At 34.5% G+C, this 17,563-nt stretch overlaps 1 protein-coding gene and 1 long non-coding RNA gene across 2 annotated transcripts; both read right to left on the reverse strand.

Annotated features, from left to right (window-relative positions):
* Window positions 1-6,527: 6,527 nt before the first annotated feature.
* LOC123662761 lies at window positions 6,528-8,968 on the reverse strand. The gene is made up of 3 exons (XM_045597561.1): window positions 8,352-8,968; window positions 7,395-8,263; window positions 6,528-7,348 (listed from the first exon to the last, which is right to left on the reverse strand). The coding sequence occupies exons 1-3, from the start codon at window positions 8,444-8,446 to the stop codon at window positions 6,528-6,530; spliced, it is 1,785 nt and encodes a 594-aa protein (XP_045453517.1). The 5' UTR covers window positions 8,447-8,968.
* A 6,717-nt stretch (window positions 8,969-15,685) lies between these two features.
* LOC123662996 lies at window positions 15,686-16,824 on the reverse strand. Its single transcript, XR_006744586.1, has 2 exons — window positions 16,202-16,824; window positions 15,686-15,841 (listed from the first exon to the last, which is right to left on the reverse strand). It is a non-coding gene; the product is annotated as an uncharacterized LOC123662996 (long non-coding RNA).
* Between the last annotated feature and the right edge of the window lie 739 nt (window positions 16,825-17,563).

Here is a 17,563-nt window from a genome sequence, read left to right on the forward strand (position 1 = left end):
GTTCCTTCGGGAGTGTCGTTTTCTTCACAGCTGGTGCCCGGTTGTTGGGTAGACTCCTCTACCATCATCGGGGTATCCCCTGGCTGTTTCACCTCCGTTGGTTTTGTTTTCCTCGATTGTGGTGGTATGTGAGTAAACCGTCCCCTGCGTTCTTCGAACTTAATGTAAACGGCGCCCAGCATATAGCATAGTTGCCGTCCACGTTCTAGGATGCTAGGGATTAGGTCCTCTGGTATACTGACTACTATAAAGGTGCCTGTAGCCTGTTTTTGAGCTGCGTGCAGCAACCATCGATCTACTTCAGCCCAGTGGTTGAAGTAGCGAAGTGCTTCGCCAATCTTGCTTGTCTCAGCTTTGCCTGGTAATAAAATTCCACACCTGACTTTCCTTGTTAAGTCCGATTTCTTTCGGACTTTTAAAGTGACTCCAGAAGTCAGTGTGTGGCCGTCAATGTTACTCTTCACCCACTCCATGGCCTCGACGTTCATGCACCACAGCTGTAGTGAGCCGTTAGCATATGTCGGTTTGCCCTGGAACATTGGTCGGATTGCTAGCTTTGGCCTGAACTAGATACCAGAGTTTGTTGTTGAGCGTCTCTTCGATTTCTTCCGCTGCGCACATTTTTTTGTGAGTAAAATTGACGAAGTTATCGGGCGTGTCTCCATTTACCTGTTTACATTTACCCACATTGACCCTATAGCAATTTATTTATTATTTTTTAATTACTAACTGTTAACTGTTCTGCAACTTCGTCCGGGTAAATTACAGCCCATGTCCTTTCTAAGGTTCTAGAGTATCTTGTGTACCAAATTTCATTTAAATCAGTTCAGCAGTTTTGGTGTGAAATTGTGATAAACAGATTTACTTTCGTATTTATGATCAACTATAGTAACGATTACCAAATAAATTATGAAAAAAGAACTCAAGATATTACTCACAAAGATATTTATTTAACCAAAAAAAAAAGAACTAACAAATTAATACTTTAAATGTACCAGTGGTAAGATATGATGAATGAATACAATTTTTTCAGCGTTTGTTGATAGCGGACGATTGCGTTGTACCTCATAAATTATACATGCTTCCGAAAACAGTCACTCACAATACACACTGCTACTGGAAGATGATAAATAAATCTTAGCAAATTGTGAAAGATTTGGATATTGTTTTGTGTTTGCTGACCGCCACTTGTAAGGGTCTGCTGTCTGATCTAACTGAATAGATGCCATGTAAAAATCAAGTTCACTTGCAACAGAATTTTTCTGTTCCACTCTTTCATCTGAACGAACATTTTTTTGCAGCGAGTTCTTCAAAACAATTCCAGAAACTATAATGTGTCTCAATTGTCATTATCAGTGACATTCCATTTCTTTCGAATTGGAGGTGAATCATCGTCGTGCTACTAAATTAATCATAACTCTTTTTCAGAGTATCTAAAAGGATTTTTTGTTTTATTGTTTGCGCTTGAACTGCTCACAAAAAACTAGTTTTAAAACCAGGGTTAAGAAAAGTGGCAAGCAGATATTTAATATAATAATTGAATTCGAATCGTGCTTCAAGTTCAGCTTGTAGTGAAGATTTTATTAAGTTAGGTGTTCTCTGTGCAGTCTTATCCTTTCCCAAGTATTTGAACAACGTCACAACATGTGGAATTACCTCGGAAATGCAAGTAATACCAGAACTAGTTATTTTTGTGACTTCTTGGAATGGTTTAAGGAGTTAGATACATTGTTCTAATAGGTCCATTGAGTAGGTGTTAATTGCTTAAAGAATCCTTGACAGTTACATACCAAGAGATGGCTCACTTTTGTTCTAACAATTTTTCTAATAAATAATAAGTTGAATTCCAACGCGTGCTTACATCTTGTACTAAGTGTTGCCGGTAGAGCAAGCAATTATATATAAAATGACTAGCTGCCTCGGCAAACGTTGTCTTGCCGCTAAACGCTATTTAAAAATAGTGGTTGGTGGTAGAAGAGTGAAAATTTAGGGTTGTATGTATTTTTCAACGCCAAATCATAATAAATTATTATATATGATGATAGTAATTATCAAACAATCACAAAAAAGCTGATTTACAAGCATAATATAAACTTATTTGCGAAACAAATTAAATAGTATCAAATAGTCATCATCAAAAATTAACAAATAACATGATTTAAAATTATATATTATTGTATTATATAATTCATTATACACTATATTTTATTATTTTATATTACAATATTATATTATTAGTATTATGTTATGATATGTAATGTTGTTATATTATTTGTATTATTTTTTTTTATTGTACACCTACATACTATACTTTCTTGTACATACCAAGATTGGCTGGTAGAAAATGTATTAGCGTTAAACCTGCCTTTTGTATACACTTGTATTAGTGTATTTATTGCACAATAAAGAATTTAAATATATAAATAAAACATAACGTAGCATAGTTACGAAAAATATTCAACTCTTAAAAAGCGATACAAATGAAATGATCTCACGAAACTGTAATTGTCAAATAATAACAAACAAGACGATGAATTTACGCCCATAACATATTCACAAAAATCTAAATTTTTAAATGTTACATATGTAACGATGCGACATGTAGTAAATAACAAACAAACATAACATAAACATTTAGAGATATTATCTAAACAAAAACAATTCTGAAAAGCGTTATAATTATGTGAATGATCCTTGGCATACAGATAAAAAAAAAAAATTACAAACATAATAAGAACATATTGTAACATATATAATGTTACCAATTTATTTTGGTGGCGTAATTGCTCTTTTCTTCTTGCTAAGCGTTGTCGTATATTAGCGTGGTCCTTGTGACGTGTAGTTTTGCGTATGGCCCCATAGGCGGGGATCAGGTGAGTAGGGCTTAGCTCATCAGCATATAAGCTCTTGTGGCTCCTTCTTTTCCTTCGTCTTCAGCCATGGCCAGGTTCAGGGTGCCATTTGTTGGACGAGTCATTAGTAGTTATTGAACTACTAACGTAGATTAAGTTCTTGTTTTAATTGTGATTACGTATTTTGATTGTGTCGTGATTGTACTTTTTGAATCGTTTCCGTAAACCTTAACCCAACCATGTGCCAGGAATAATTCGAACCCTTGATAAGCTAGTGCTATAGTTTTTTTTTTAATTTCGTTTTATTTGTTAAAAATTTAGACAAGGTTGTGTGTTCCTTATTTTAATTTTAGTATTAAAAATTTGTCATCTAATTTAAACTACAAGAGTGTGCTTGATACGTAATAAATTAATTGCAAAGTTATACAGGTAAAGTTGTCTACTTATAGTAACAACTTTGAAAAAATATTAAAAAAAATGCGCTTGCCTTAACTCTGTGTATTCTCTTTTCTGTCATCAGGTTAACTTTTACCGATGGATCATTTTCAGTTTTAAGTTTTTCACTCAATTCAATACATTTCGAACAGACATATCAGTTCTTGGTGTTCCGAAACTCAGGTTAAAATCTGCGTTAAAGATAAACCTGAAGTGCGAAGATTTTACAGTACTGTTGGGGTTTTGAGACTTGTATAACTTAAACAATTTATTGATGTTGAGCTCGCTTGGGAGGTATTTACGCTGTTGTTTCTACTGAACTTCCCCGCTAACGCTTCTGTTACAGGTACCTCCATTATACCTTTGATTACGTGTTTCACTACTTTTTTCTATTCAAGCTTCCAAAATAACAGTGTATTTGAATTAATTTAATAAGACACGTTCGAGTTCGACAGTATGCGGACGGCCATTTTGAATGAAGGACAATGAAGCTCTCTTATTGGTCGTTTGCAACTTTAGCTGTGATTGATTCTCACTAACCGGGATTTAGCTACCTTTGTTATTAAATGGATTTTTCCAATGAGATTTGTGAGCGATTTAGCTGCCTTTGATATATAAAGATTGTCGAATCTGGTAGGAATTTGTTAGATGCATACAATGGCATTCTCAATTCAAAAATTACAAAAAGTCGATTTAGCTGCCTTTGATTATATAACCAACCCCTCAATTATGTTAATCATGTAATTTATAATTATGATAAACATATAAACAGTTACTGCAATTTTTTTTTTTACCTTACAAGACTTATATTTTTGTTTCTTTTCACTATGTAAAGGAAAATCTACCATAAGACTGTCTACCAGTGTTGGGCAAATTTTAATTGATTAATTGGTAAATGTAACCACAACAATTAACAATTAATCAATTGTAATTGTGGAAGATTACAGTTAACAATAATTGTTAACTGTAGTAGTAACAATTAACAATAAATTAATTGTTAATTGTGATTTACTACAGTTAACAATGAATTAATTTTCAATTGTTTTGTGAATTTTAATTAAAACAATTTAAAAAATACTGCTTTATGCTGCTGTGGCTACGGGTATTAGAATAGTGTCCCCCCCCCATCTATTCTTGTGGTTAAATGCACATGTTGGCAATAAATAAAAGTCCTATTCAAATAATCATCAATAACTTTAATTAAACATGATTAGACAGACAATGACTATTTAAAATTTCTTTTAATTTAAATTAGATTTTAATACTCTCTCACTCTCTTCTCGAACATGCCGTCTGACAGTTTGTAACTGTTTGGCAGATTTGTCATTGTCGCAAAAGAAAAAAGCTGGTCAACTGCAGCTGACGATGGTAAAGGTGTGTTATATTTAATAAATACACTTTTAATCTCAGGATATCTATTGAGGAGTTGCAAATCTTGGCTTTCCTCGGCAAAAAAATGCAGCATCAAAAGTTCTGCTCTAGTCATTGGTGCATCAGAGGAGCATTCCTTTTTATCTGAGATTGAAATATCTGAGTCTGAGTCAGAGTCAAAAATGTAAAAAAAAATGTTTTTTACTACTTTTTTTGTTGGAATGGAAATGCAGGCCTTGAAAAGTTTTAGAAGTTTAGTACGATCCTTGGGCTCAAAACAAGTCGACCATTTATTTTTGAATCTTGGGTAAGATAATGCCGCAATAGCCGCATTTTCCGCTTCAGGAGTGGTGACGTCAAACATTTTTTCAAATCTACTCAACACTCATTCTGTATGCCTTGATCAACGGGTTGCAAAATTTAAGCTATACTTACAGCCTTTGACCACTTTTTTATTCATCTTCGAGTTATCGCTTAATTTTCCTACATCTTTTCTAATATAGTTTTGATATATAAAGTTAATTGTTAGTTTTAATTGTGAGTTCCAATTGACATACGTTAATCAAATTAATTTAATTACAAGGTGCAATTAAAAGTTTAATTGTGACTAATTTAATTGTAATTAATTTAATTGCAATTACATTACTGTACTTTTTTAGTCAATTAACAAGATAATTGGTCAATTAATTTATTAATGCCCAACACTGCTGTTATCCAATGGTTTGTGGCAAGTTTTAATGTTGGAGTAGCATTTTTAAAATAATCTATTGCGCTTGGTATTAATTTTTTTTTTCAAAGTGAGTTCCACATAAATATTTAATTTCATGCAATTTTTTAATAGGTATATAGTATAAGCAAAGTCTTCATTCCCAACTGCTTTGACCCAATAACGACACACCTGGGAGTAGAATTTTAATCGTCAATTTAAATTCAAAGTTGAAATGTCTACAACTACTTTTGTAGTCTACATAGGTATGTATAATAGTTTAATGTAACTTTATTATTACAGTTAGTTATTGACTGTAATAAAGATTTTAAAGTCGAATTTTTTTTTAATATTCTTCTATTCTTTACAAGTTTACACTAACAGATTTGGATCAAGTGGAAACTTGCTCAAAAATATATTGGCTCCAAGGGTCCTCTTCAGACTACAAATAACACATTTTTGATATCGCACATTATGTTTCACTGTATCTTCTAAAGGAATGAAAACATAAAAAATATACTACAAGTCATAAAAATATAGGTACTATAAAATACTATGATTTTCTGCTGTGAATTATTGGTGATATAGATATTAAGAACTTATTTTCAAAAGCAAAATTACTTTCTTCAACCAAAAGATCAATAATTTATGTTCAAATACAAACCCATAGTAAAGCCCTAGAAGCCCTGACCGTTGATTGTGGGTTGCTGGGAGGCTACCGACGCGAGCGTCGGTTGGAAGTTCTTGGAACAGGACCTTGAATGTCTAACGGACGCTTTTAATAACGGTTATTTGAGGAGTGACAGAACAAAACATGATAATTCCATGATGTCTAACTTTTCAGAAAAGGTCAAAAACCGGCAACTACTTTGCCTTTGTACAATTGAAGAAAATATGGGTTCTAATGAATAAATGACTGTAAAAACTTATTAAGCATGTTTTTTTTTATTTTTTTTTATTTCAAATTGTGTATCTATTCTTATGTAAAAAATGGAAATATCATGTACTGATCAGACCAGGCGAAAATATCATGATTTGTATCAAACTGTTTGGAAATATCATGTTTTGAAAAAGTAAGGTTAGGAAATAACATTTTATGTTCTGGATTTAGTATTTATTGATAAATCAAAATATGGGACAAAAACACAATTAATTAATAAAAATTAAATTCTTATGTCTTCTATATCCATCTCAGTACAAATACACGCTTCATCATCATCAACTTGTTCATTTTGTTCTGTAATGTTTCTAGAACAGCTTAATATTTGCTTGTACCATTCTAATGCTGAAAGGTTCTCCCAATCGGCACCGAACTGTTTTATTAATAGACTGGTCACATCATTTTTCTTTGCAAGACTTAGTCCGCGTTCTTCCTGAATTTGTTCTATATTTCTGGGGTGACGTTTGCCCCTTTTCAGTAGTGATATAAACTGTTCTCCGGACTCAAATCTATAGTTTGGTGAAGATTTTACTACGCAGTTCAATTGTCTGCCCTGAGAAGATTTGCACTTCTTGAATATAATTTTTTTCATTCCTTGTATGCCCACAAGTTTTTTATAGTGATTTTCTAAACCTTTTACATCATATAAACACCATTCTTTACCAAGCTCGCACACTCTGCCATGTTTAGAAAATATTTCAAAATATTCTTCCCTCGTAGTAATCACTGGTATTTTTCTCACATCTTTCTCAATTCTACCAAATAAACGGTCTGCTGGCAGAAAACTATGCCCTCGCACTGGGAAAAAAAGTTGTATTTCCTTAACATGTGCAGGGGACTTATTTTGAAGCCAAAATAGCAGCATATGCAACACATGGCTGTTTTTATTTTGGCCCCCGCAGCCATCACAAAAAAGTCTTACTAACTTCACATTAGCCGGTATTGTTTGAGTATTCAAGAAGCAGTATAACGCAGATCCAATTGAAATAGCACCCTTGCCAGATTCTGTTTCATCCCAATTATACAGACAAGAATTATTTTGTTCTGACAGATCCATCACACATATGTAAATTATACAGGCTAATCTGACGGGAATAAAAAGCCTCCTGAATTGGTGTCCTCGGTAGAGGAAACACCTGCTGGAGATCAAAACATATAGTGATACTATTATCAACCTTTTCTTTCAAAAGTTTAAAGAAAAAGTTTGCTCGCAATTTATGGATGCGAAGTTTTGTCATTAGTTCTTGTTTTTTTGATGAATCTTTTTCATTTTTAATACTATTACTCAATAGTATACAGGAACTGCAGGCATCTGATGCAGGTGACCGAAATCCAATGTTAAATTCAAATGTGAACACTTCGTAAAACATTGTTCTCTTAACATTCAGTTCATTTGTGACACTATTATTGTAAAGCATTCTCAATTTTTTAATATTCAAACCGGCATCCAAATACACCCTCTTGCTTTTTGCTCTATTATAATGGCTTTCACTACAAGGAAGGTTTCGGAGAAAATTGCGTAAATGTTCTTTTTTCTCTTGAGATTTAGCTGAACGCCTGTCACCTCCTCTTTCTTCCTTTGGAACTTTGCCATCCATCACACATTTGATAATAGTTGATAACCTCTGCCTTTTGATAGAAAATACTGCCATGAAAAATGATTTGCATACCCTTTTCATTACTTTCTTTTTCCCATATAGGAAGAATGAAGTACTTAACTTTCGAAGTTTCGTTTTACCAGAAGGACGTGGTGTACCTTTGCCTCTACGCTGGGGTTCAAATGCACTAATAAGACGACACAAATACACGTCTTGGTGAACTTTTCCGGATGTTGTATAAAAAGATTTTCGGTTTCGAACGACATCCCGTTGCGATATTTGTTTACATTTAAAATTGCTCCTTGTTCCATGATTACACGTACATTGAATTCTTAAGCCCAGCGGGTCATTGTCTACGTATCTAAAACAAAAGTATGCACATATTGTAATCTTGTAACAGATTGAACATTCTACATACCTACTACAACAACATAATTGAACGAACTTACTTATTGTTTCTTTCGGATAAAGCTTTCCTTTCTCGACGTTTCTTTTTCTTCGCTCCACTATTGAGTGCACCAACAGTATTTGACTGCTCAGACATGCTTGTAAATCACTTGAAAAAACTTTAAAGTACTCAATTTAGTTATAATTATTACTCGAAGTTTACAATTTTTCACACGAATTAACGACCAACTGCGACCGATCTAATATTTTGACATTGACTTGAATCAAGTCATTTGACATATGTCAAACACACAGCCCAACCATAGACAAAATAATAAACTATTTTACGGCTTCGGCACTCTAGGATTTAAGCTAATAAAGCGTTCAAAAGTCTGTATGACAGGAAACATAGGAAATAACCTATTTTGTGCCAACTTTCAATATGCGTACCAGAAATGTATGAAATGTATCATGTTTTGTTCCGATTTCGTTTATTAATATTATTAAACATGGAAATATCATGATTTGCATCAAACTTTCAACTTTAGAGACGATTTACTGCAGGAATAAGCATGATTTGAACCACACCAGCTTAACGGGCGACGTAATTTATGGTATTCTGTCGAATGTCATTGCTAACTTTTTTTTTTACAAAAAGTGGAATTATCATGTTTTGTTCCGTCACTCCTCATTTGATAAAGGAAATATTGTTCCATCTTAAAATTTTTAGTATCATGTTATTTGTATAAAAATATAAGAGATCACAAATCAGATGGCATCATCTTTATGGCATTAGGCACTAACATACGCTTATATGTTCAACTTACATATATTTGTTTCTGGATCACGTTTAAGCTACACATAGCTTATTACATCATATCCGTATGATGGACGGGGCGACCTAAAATTAAAAATATAAATAAATAATTATAAGTAAGAAAATTATAAAACTTAAAATTTTAATATGAAAAGGGAGAAAAAATTATTAATAGCATGTTTTTTAACTCCAAAAAGTATTAACTTTTACAATATATCGCACAAATACTTTTGCAGTTTCCAATTAACTTTAAATCTTTTAATATTTACAATTTGTGCACTGACTTTTATACATGATTTGTATTTGATACATAATGGAGCCTTAATAAATTGAAACTCAATATACATTTTGAAGTATAATTAATTTTAAGTCCTTTTATTACAAAATGACAAGTTGAAAAAAAGGAGCGGCCGGAAAAAGTTATAGACAATAGAATATACAAAGACGATAAATTTATAAAGCAAATCATAGGTTTTGGCACAGATATTACATAACAGATACTACAATACGATACTACAGTAATTCTAACTAATGACTAATGAATGATATTCAAGTTTCTTTTTTGTTTTATTATTATTTTTTACTATCGACAGTCCTTTTCCTTATTCTTCTCAGTAGAATCTACATAGAAGTAATTTCTGTTTAGATGTATCAATATTTATTGCTGAAATACACTGACATGTAATAATTAAAGTTACATAATTATGGTTATAGAAACTAATTATACAATAAATGTAGATTTTGTTAATGAATATGTATTAAATTAATAAATAATTAACAAAAAAATTCACATTAATACTTCGTAAATACGTATTAATAACCAGTTGATGCCAGTATGGAAAAGTGTTGAATATGTGAATATTTAACTCATAACAAAAAGTTTTGAAAACCTCGCTTGTAAATTGCCTTCCATTATCTACAGATATACTAACGGGAATACCTAACCTTGAAAAAATTTCTAGGAGAACATCCACTGTATCTTGTGAAGTGATAGATTTCATAGGCCTAATTTCTTTGAAGCGGTTATAGTAGTCGATAACTACAAACAGGTAATCTCCACTTGGAAGTGGACCTAAAAAATCAGCAGCTACGTCTACCCAAGCATGGGATGATAGCATCCTACCCTATTCTGGTACAGCTTTTAACCATGGTTCCATCATCTTTGTCAATTCTAGGCCACCAAATATTTTTGACGTCGAGGAAAAAAGAATTGATAATGGACATACTAAACATGCCGTAAAAGTAGTGGAGCAGCCATCTTTGAATTATCCGTTGCACTACATATTATGGTACATCTGATCAACCACACCTTTGGTTGAGTTATAGAATTGTATAATATCTGTCTTAACAGACTTTGCTAAAATGCTAATTCCATGAGTCGTGCATAGAAGCAGACGATTTTTACTTTTGTTGGTCCTGAAAGATACCAATGTACAGTTTCCGTCAACTAACTTAACAAAACAGAAGATATTGTTTGTTTTGGCTGCAAAAGTTGTGAAAGGATCTTGCGTTTAGATCTAATTGAGCCTGCAATTGTTAATTTATGTGGATCCTGTAAGAGTTCTTTTGCTAATGGCACTGATGTGAACCAATTGTCTATGGTCACATTACGATACGCAGGCCTAAGACGGGACGCAGCGTCTTCGGTGCGACAAAGCTAGCCCTGCGGTCACCAATCCGCCTGCTCTAGGTCACCAACCCGCCTGCCCTGCGGTTTCCAACCCGCCTGCCTGGCGTGGTGACTATGGGGAAAACACATGAGTTCACGCCATTTTTGGTGCCAACTTGGCGATAGGCTGAACTGATGATGATGAAGTTACGATTAGTTCCGCGTATAGTTTCTGTAAGTTGCTTCACAAAGAAAGATGCCAAGGGTTTTCCATTTGTGTTTGTACCTTTTCCAATGTGTGGCATTGCATCTATCATGTAGTTTTACTTAGAGTCCCAGAGAACTACTATTTTTATACCATATTTTTCAGGTTTTACGAAAGGGTTTATATCGAAAAGACAACGTCCACGAAATCCTTGTAGCTGTACATCTGCTGTTACGTATAAGCCAGGTTTGTAACTGTCTTTACATATAGCAATTCCCATTTCCATATTTCCCTTATAGGCGCAAAGCTATCAATAGCTTTTCGTTCTTGGCGAGTAGATTCATCGTCGAATCTAAGGAAATTCAGCAAAAATTGTACTGATCTGATGCATATTCTATCTCAAGCTCGCGCTTTGCTTCGATAGTGGTGGATAGTGTCTCATGCAGTGTAACGTAAGTCATTAACGTGCTAAACAAATTTTGACAATGATCATAATATTCTTGAGGGCTTCTATTGCTCTGTGTGGCCAAAGAGAGATCATTGTATAGGGCGGTTTCATCCCTTTGGTCGGAAAAGTTATTAATTAAAAGTGTTTTAATACCTAGCTAACTGTCGGGTATTCCGTTTGAATTAATTTTGCTTGCCGCTGTGCCTGTTATTTTATTTAAAATTCCGTTTAGGAGGCATATGTTAGAAAATTCACTACCTGGTGAATCGCTAAGATATTGGATCGCTAAATGAGTTAAAATATTTGGATTCCCGTCGAACTTCGGGCAAGGCGGAGGGCCTTAAATATGATTTCCGGATCGTGTACCTTCCGGAACGACTACAATCTAAATTTGAATTATTAATTTCTTCCGAATTAATATTTCTTATTATATCTATACCTAACCGACGGGCCTGCTTAGATTGAGGCTCTCGGATCCTAGATGTTTTAGGATGGAAAATTTTGGTAGCTTATGGATAGGCTTAGGTCTAGAAAGGAGCAACACGAGAACAATTCTTATGTACTTACATAAACTGCATTATCTGGTCTCTTCTCAATTGTATCGATTGTTGGATTCCACTCCCGGCTGCCACAGGTCCGTAGATTCTGGATTCTCGAACGGTGCTTGACAGTCACCCGGGCGGCGCGCGACGTGATGATAATTATCGAGTAATTAATTTAATCCGACCGCGAACCGGCCCGCGAAAATCCTACCGACTGCGCCAATTACGTTTTCAGCAGTCAGGAGGTCGAAAAAAAAACGAATAATTTGTAATTAATTTAATTAATCAATAATAATTTGTAACCGAAAAATTGTGTACAATTATTCTTAAGACTAACGACTACTTTTTTTTTTATAAAATAAATTGAGACGCAATGAGGGTTTAATTGTAACGAAATAAAAGATGATTGATGAGTATACAAAGTAAGATGAGGAGTATTTGGGTACGCTCCGGCAAAGGTAAAGAAGAAAATCAGGGGTTTAATCATCGATGAGAAAATTACAAGTAAAAGTATATAAAATAAAAGTTAGGGTAGTCCTAGCTGGAGTCTTTTAATGAATTGGTGACTATCTGGTGGGCGGGGTGGCCTACGACTTGATACAGTTGTAACGACTACTTTACTCGAAGTGGGAATAAAGAGTGATCGGAATAATTATACAATTAATAAAGTTAAAAATTAGAACAATGGGGCATTGAAAGGCTAATACGGAGAACTCGGCCAATATGGGAAACTCATGAGGTGATCGCCTGGGAACATTCCATCTGTTTGGTACGTCAGCATGTTCGTGGGATCGTGGTTCCGTAACTAGTGTTTCAATGCCTTCTATTGTATTATTTTCTGGATCTTCACTCACTTTGTCGTCCGAAGAGTCTTCTATTCCAATTCCATAGCCACAATTCCAATTCTATAGCCACAAGTCTTTCGGATTCGAAATATTGGTCTTTCATTTTTTCCGCGTGTTGACACACATTAATTCATACCTCCGTAGTTATAGTACTAAACGCTGCTTCAGTTATTGGAGGATATGTCACTTGTAGATTGACTTACATTTTTCTCTGCAACACGTCTTTTGGTTGTAGCCTACATTTTTTCGATGGGATTCAAATAACAGCGATATGGAAATAAGTACACGACCTCACTTCCATGTTGATTTACTTAATATTCAACTTCATATACTGGTTCTCCTTAGTGTTTATTTATTAATTCGTACAACTGTGCAACAGTTTTATCTAGTAGTCTTCAAATGGAATACTATTGTTTGAAAGTCATTGCTGCATTTCTGCTTTTAAATTGCTTATTGTGGGTGCTTTATTTATTTATGTCTACTGGTATGTGCATTATCTATAACGGAAGAATTTTTTCAGTCATCAATCGCATGAAGTTTTTTGCATTCATCTCATGATAGTCGCTCAATTTTGATTGTGATTTAAGAGCCATTTCACAATTTTTCGCTCTGCAAGTTTAGGTAAATTTGGTCGCATCGCACGAGTCGTACGAGCCGCGCGATCTTTATGCTAGCTAGTATATGTGACAACCAAAAAACCATCTTGATATCTAATGTATAATAAAAATTAATAGCCATGGTATAAAATGTTTTTTACATAATTAATTTGTTAAAAATTTCAAGTCTGTTATATAACAACAGTCAATAAACTTAAAATAAAAATAAAAGATCAATTTTATGAAACAATTTTTTTAAATTGATTTAGTTTTTTGAGTTTACGAATGAATCTAATATTTACGATATGAATAAAATAGTGATGTGAATTTAAATAAAAGCAGCGTATAAATCAAAATCTTTAGTTAATATAAAGCAGGGATGCACAGACTTATTAAGACTAAGGGCCACTCGGGCAAATTATGAACTGATGGCGGGCCGCCAGAAGTATAGGTAATTAAAGACAATAAAGAATTGATAAATATGTATTAAAATTGAAAAAGAATTTATTAATTTGAAGACATGTTGATGCATAGTGCTTACAATTTTTTTTATATTTGGCTCAAATTTACTTGTAGCAACACGTAAAACTGCTTCCAAACTTTCATTTGCAAGGCGGTTTCGATTTTTGTTTTATTATTATTTAGTATTGAAAAGGTTTGTTCACATATATAGGTAGAACCAAATAAGCTGGCACATTTCAGAGCGTTTATGCGCAACTCTTTGTACGTATTTTTATCAATGCAGCGGTAAAAGTTCAGCAAGTCTCCTTCGTTGAATTTGTTGCGTAAATCTTGGTCGTTTTGAATGTCGATAATTTCTAACTGCATTGACTCTGGCGCATTTTCAACTGAAATCGTGAAAGGATTTCTGAATATGTCCAACAGAGGTTTCACTTTTTTAAACTCCGAAAATCTGTCTTGAAAAGATTGAATCAAAATATCTAGCTTTTCTATATAACTGAAATTAATCGCAGTTTTGTTGAATTTTTCAGCCATTTTCTTATAATTCGGAAAATGATTGTAATTTCCAGAATTCAATTGCGATCTGAAAAGTGTCAGCTTGCATTGAAAGGATGCGTAGAGCTGGGATATCAGTTGATTTTTGCCTTGAAGCCGTGTGTTCAAGACATTCAAATGATTTGTAATGTCAACTAAAGAAGCCAAATCACACAACCAATCAGGATTTTTAAGTTCCGGGACATCCCTTTGCTTTTCCGCCAGAAATATTCCAATTTCTTCTATTAAATTTAGAAATCGTTCCAGTGTCAATCCACGACTTAGCCACCTTACTTCTGTATAATACAGTTGCCGTATATACACATTGCCTGTGATTGAGTCCTCGTGATTTTATGAAATTTACAGTCGAAACTACCACTTTCATGACATTTTGAAATTCAATTTTTTTAGAACAGAGGGCTTCTTGGTGTATAATGCAGTGAAACTGCATGAGATCTTCAGCGTTTATGTTTTTTTCTTGCAGATGCTTTTTCAGCAAAGTAACTAGCCCAGAATTGACACCAATCATCGAAGGAGCACCGTCAGTCGCAACTCCCGATAATTTTGATAAGTCCAAATTAGTTTTTGAACACTCATCCAAAAGTACATTGAGTATATCAACTCCTCTGGTTTGACCTTTCAATGAACACATTCCTAATAACTCTTCTAAGACTTCAAAATCTTGAGTAACACCTCGTATGAATAGGAGAAGTTGAGCTGTGGAACTAATATCAGTGGATTCGTCGACTGCTAATGAAAAAAATTCAATGATCTTAGTTTTTTCATTTAATTGTTCCGCAATATTATCTGACAAAGACATAATTCGTCTTTGGATAGTCATACGATTCAGTTGAATTTTCTCAAACTTTTTTGCTGCTTCTGGGCACATTTTCTTAGCGGCAATTTCTATGCATTCTTTTACAAAATCCCCATCATTGAAGGGGCGACTTCGCTTTGCTATCATTCGAGAAATTTCATAACTAACTTCTGTAGCTGTTTCTGAATCTTGAATGGGTTTTGTAAACATAGCTTGCTGACCAATAAGCTCCCGTTTTAAAGATAACATTTTTTGCTTTCTTAATTCGCCTGTAAACTTGGTAAAAGTAGGATGCTGCGTTTCATAGTGCCTTTTTACATTATATTCCTTTGCAATCGCAACAGAATTTTTGCAAATTAAACAAACGACTTTGTTATGCGACCATACAAAAAAGTATTTCTCAGTCCAAATTTCTTGAAACTGCCGATTTTCATCTTTAAGGGACAACACCACTGTGACCCCCTGTTTTTGTTGCCGTTTTTCAAGATTTTTTTTTGTGGAAAAAAAAGAGATATTTCAAATTTTTTTTTTTGTTTTGTTCGTTGTTTATTAAAGATACATAACAAATTTTTTTAAAATTTTCACGCCCCATGGTGGCGCTGGGGAAGCTCCCACGTCAGGTGCCGTTGCTTCTGCAGTGATTCGCGGCACGCAGCAGAACTGTCTTCAAAGTTGATCTGAAAAAAAATACCGAGTGTTTTCGTTAATAATATGATATTTTGAAGAGAAGTACATAGGGATTTGAAAAAATATTGATTTTTAAAAAATTGGGACGCTTTTGAAATTTAAAGTCGATTTTCGAGCAAAATTTCTCGTCGAAAAAAGCCTATAATTTATTTATCTATTGAGATATCGAAAAAATCCTATGTACTTCTTTAGATAATCTAGTTTTATTGATGCAGTCCAAATTTGAAGTCGATCGGATAAGAATTGCTCGAATTCTACTGCGTGCCGCACTCAAAAAAGTGGTTTTGAGAAAAACGCGTTCAAAGTTTGAAATTCGTTTTTATGCGATAAATTGAAAAAAAAATTCTTACCTAGTCAGCGATTCCGGCACCATATAGCTGGCCTTCAAGAAGCAAATCACGGTCTCCAGCAACTTTTCTCGAACTTGTAGAGGCTCTCCTTGCCTCTTTTGCAGCATCCGTGAGCGAGCGCTCCGCCTGCTCGATCCGTGCTGCGTCGGTTTCAACGCAGAAATTGAAACAATTTGGGCCGATGGTTACCCCCAACGTCTCCAAAACTTTCATGAGGCTTCTCAGGCCATCGTTGAATAATAATACCGAGATATCAGTGGCAATATCGATGAATTTTTTTTCCCCGGACTGACACTGGTTATATAATAGCGTGGTTTCTATTCGTAAACTGTCGCTGTGACGCTATCTCTATACCTGCCTTGACAATTTCTCAACTATTGCCACCTATATCTTATTTCGAAACGAAATTTATGACCATAGTCGGTTTTTGTGAAGGGAGACAAAAGAATACTAGCCGACCGGTTGAGACCTGCACCTGGCTGAGGCGGCGCGGGACCCCGAGCGTCACGGAGCGCTGCACCGCTCCACAAAATATTCAATATCTCCGAAAATAATTATTTTTTCGACCTGCAACCAACGGCATTCGATTTCTAAATGTATTCTAGATTTTTCTAGATGGTTTTCAAAAAACCGATTTTTTGAAGCTGTCACAGTGGTGTTGTCCCTTAACCTTACGTTTTTTACTAGGTCCTGGCTTGTCCATGTTGCGTTCTAATCCTGGCTAGGATTAACACAGCACCTAAAAACAATTACAGTACCTACTTAAATTACCCATCCTTTTTTAAATTACCAAAAATAATTGATTAAATAGGTAGGGAAACACTTATTAATAACAGAGTTTTACTTACGATTTCACAACACAATTGTACACCGGCTAGTCGAGTTAAAAATTAAAATCTACACTAGAACTATTGACACTTCACTCAAATTAAAACCGAACTGTCGGTCGCTGCGGTTAGCGTGGCTTTTATACCGCGCGTATAGAGTCGAAAACTGTCTGGAAAAATCTCGAAACCGACTCTGGAAGCTTCGTGTATCTACCTACGCGAGCAATCAGCGAAATTCGGGACTATTGCTATCTCGCTTGCTCTAACAATGCACGGCGCACCGATAAGCACACTTAAGAGCGCGCGCGCGAGATTCAAATTACTTTTATCGAATGTACGAGAGTTTTATTTTTGCTGTCGGCGGGCCACCAGTATTCGACCGGCGGGCCGCATGCGGCCCGCGGGCCGCGGTCTGTACATCCCTGATATAAAGTAACAAAGCAAAGAGGTTTTGCCAGAACATTACACACATTGACGTGATTCTCAAAAAATAAACTTATTAAAAGTAACGGACACAGTTTTACCAACCCATAAA

This window comes from Melitaea cinxia, chromosome 19, assembly GCF_905220565.1.
Source record: "Melitaea cinxia chromosome 19, ilMelCinx1.1, whole genome shotgun sequence".
Taxonomy (NCBI): domain Eukaryota; kingdom Metazoa; phylum Arthropoda; class Insecta; order Lepidoptera; family Nymphalidae; genus Melitaea; species Melitaea cinxia.

What these genes read in the sequence shown, in the direction of transcription:
- LOC123662761 (XM_045597561.1), bottom strand. Translation starts at nt 8,446, where the DNA reads ATGTCTGAGCAGTCAAATACTGTTGGTGCACTCAATAGTGGAGCGAAG. An exon ending in TTATCCGAAAGAAACAATAA is followed by an intron (nt 8,264 to 8,351) that starts GTAAGTTCGTTC and finishes CTTTTGTTTTAG; the next exon opens with ATACGTAGACAATGACCCGC. An exon ending in TCAGGAGGCTTTTTATTCCC is followed by an intron (nt 7,349 to 7,394) that starts GTCAGATTAGCC and finishes TGGATCTGTCAG; the next exon opens with AACAAAATAATTCTTGTCTG.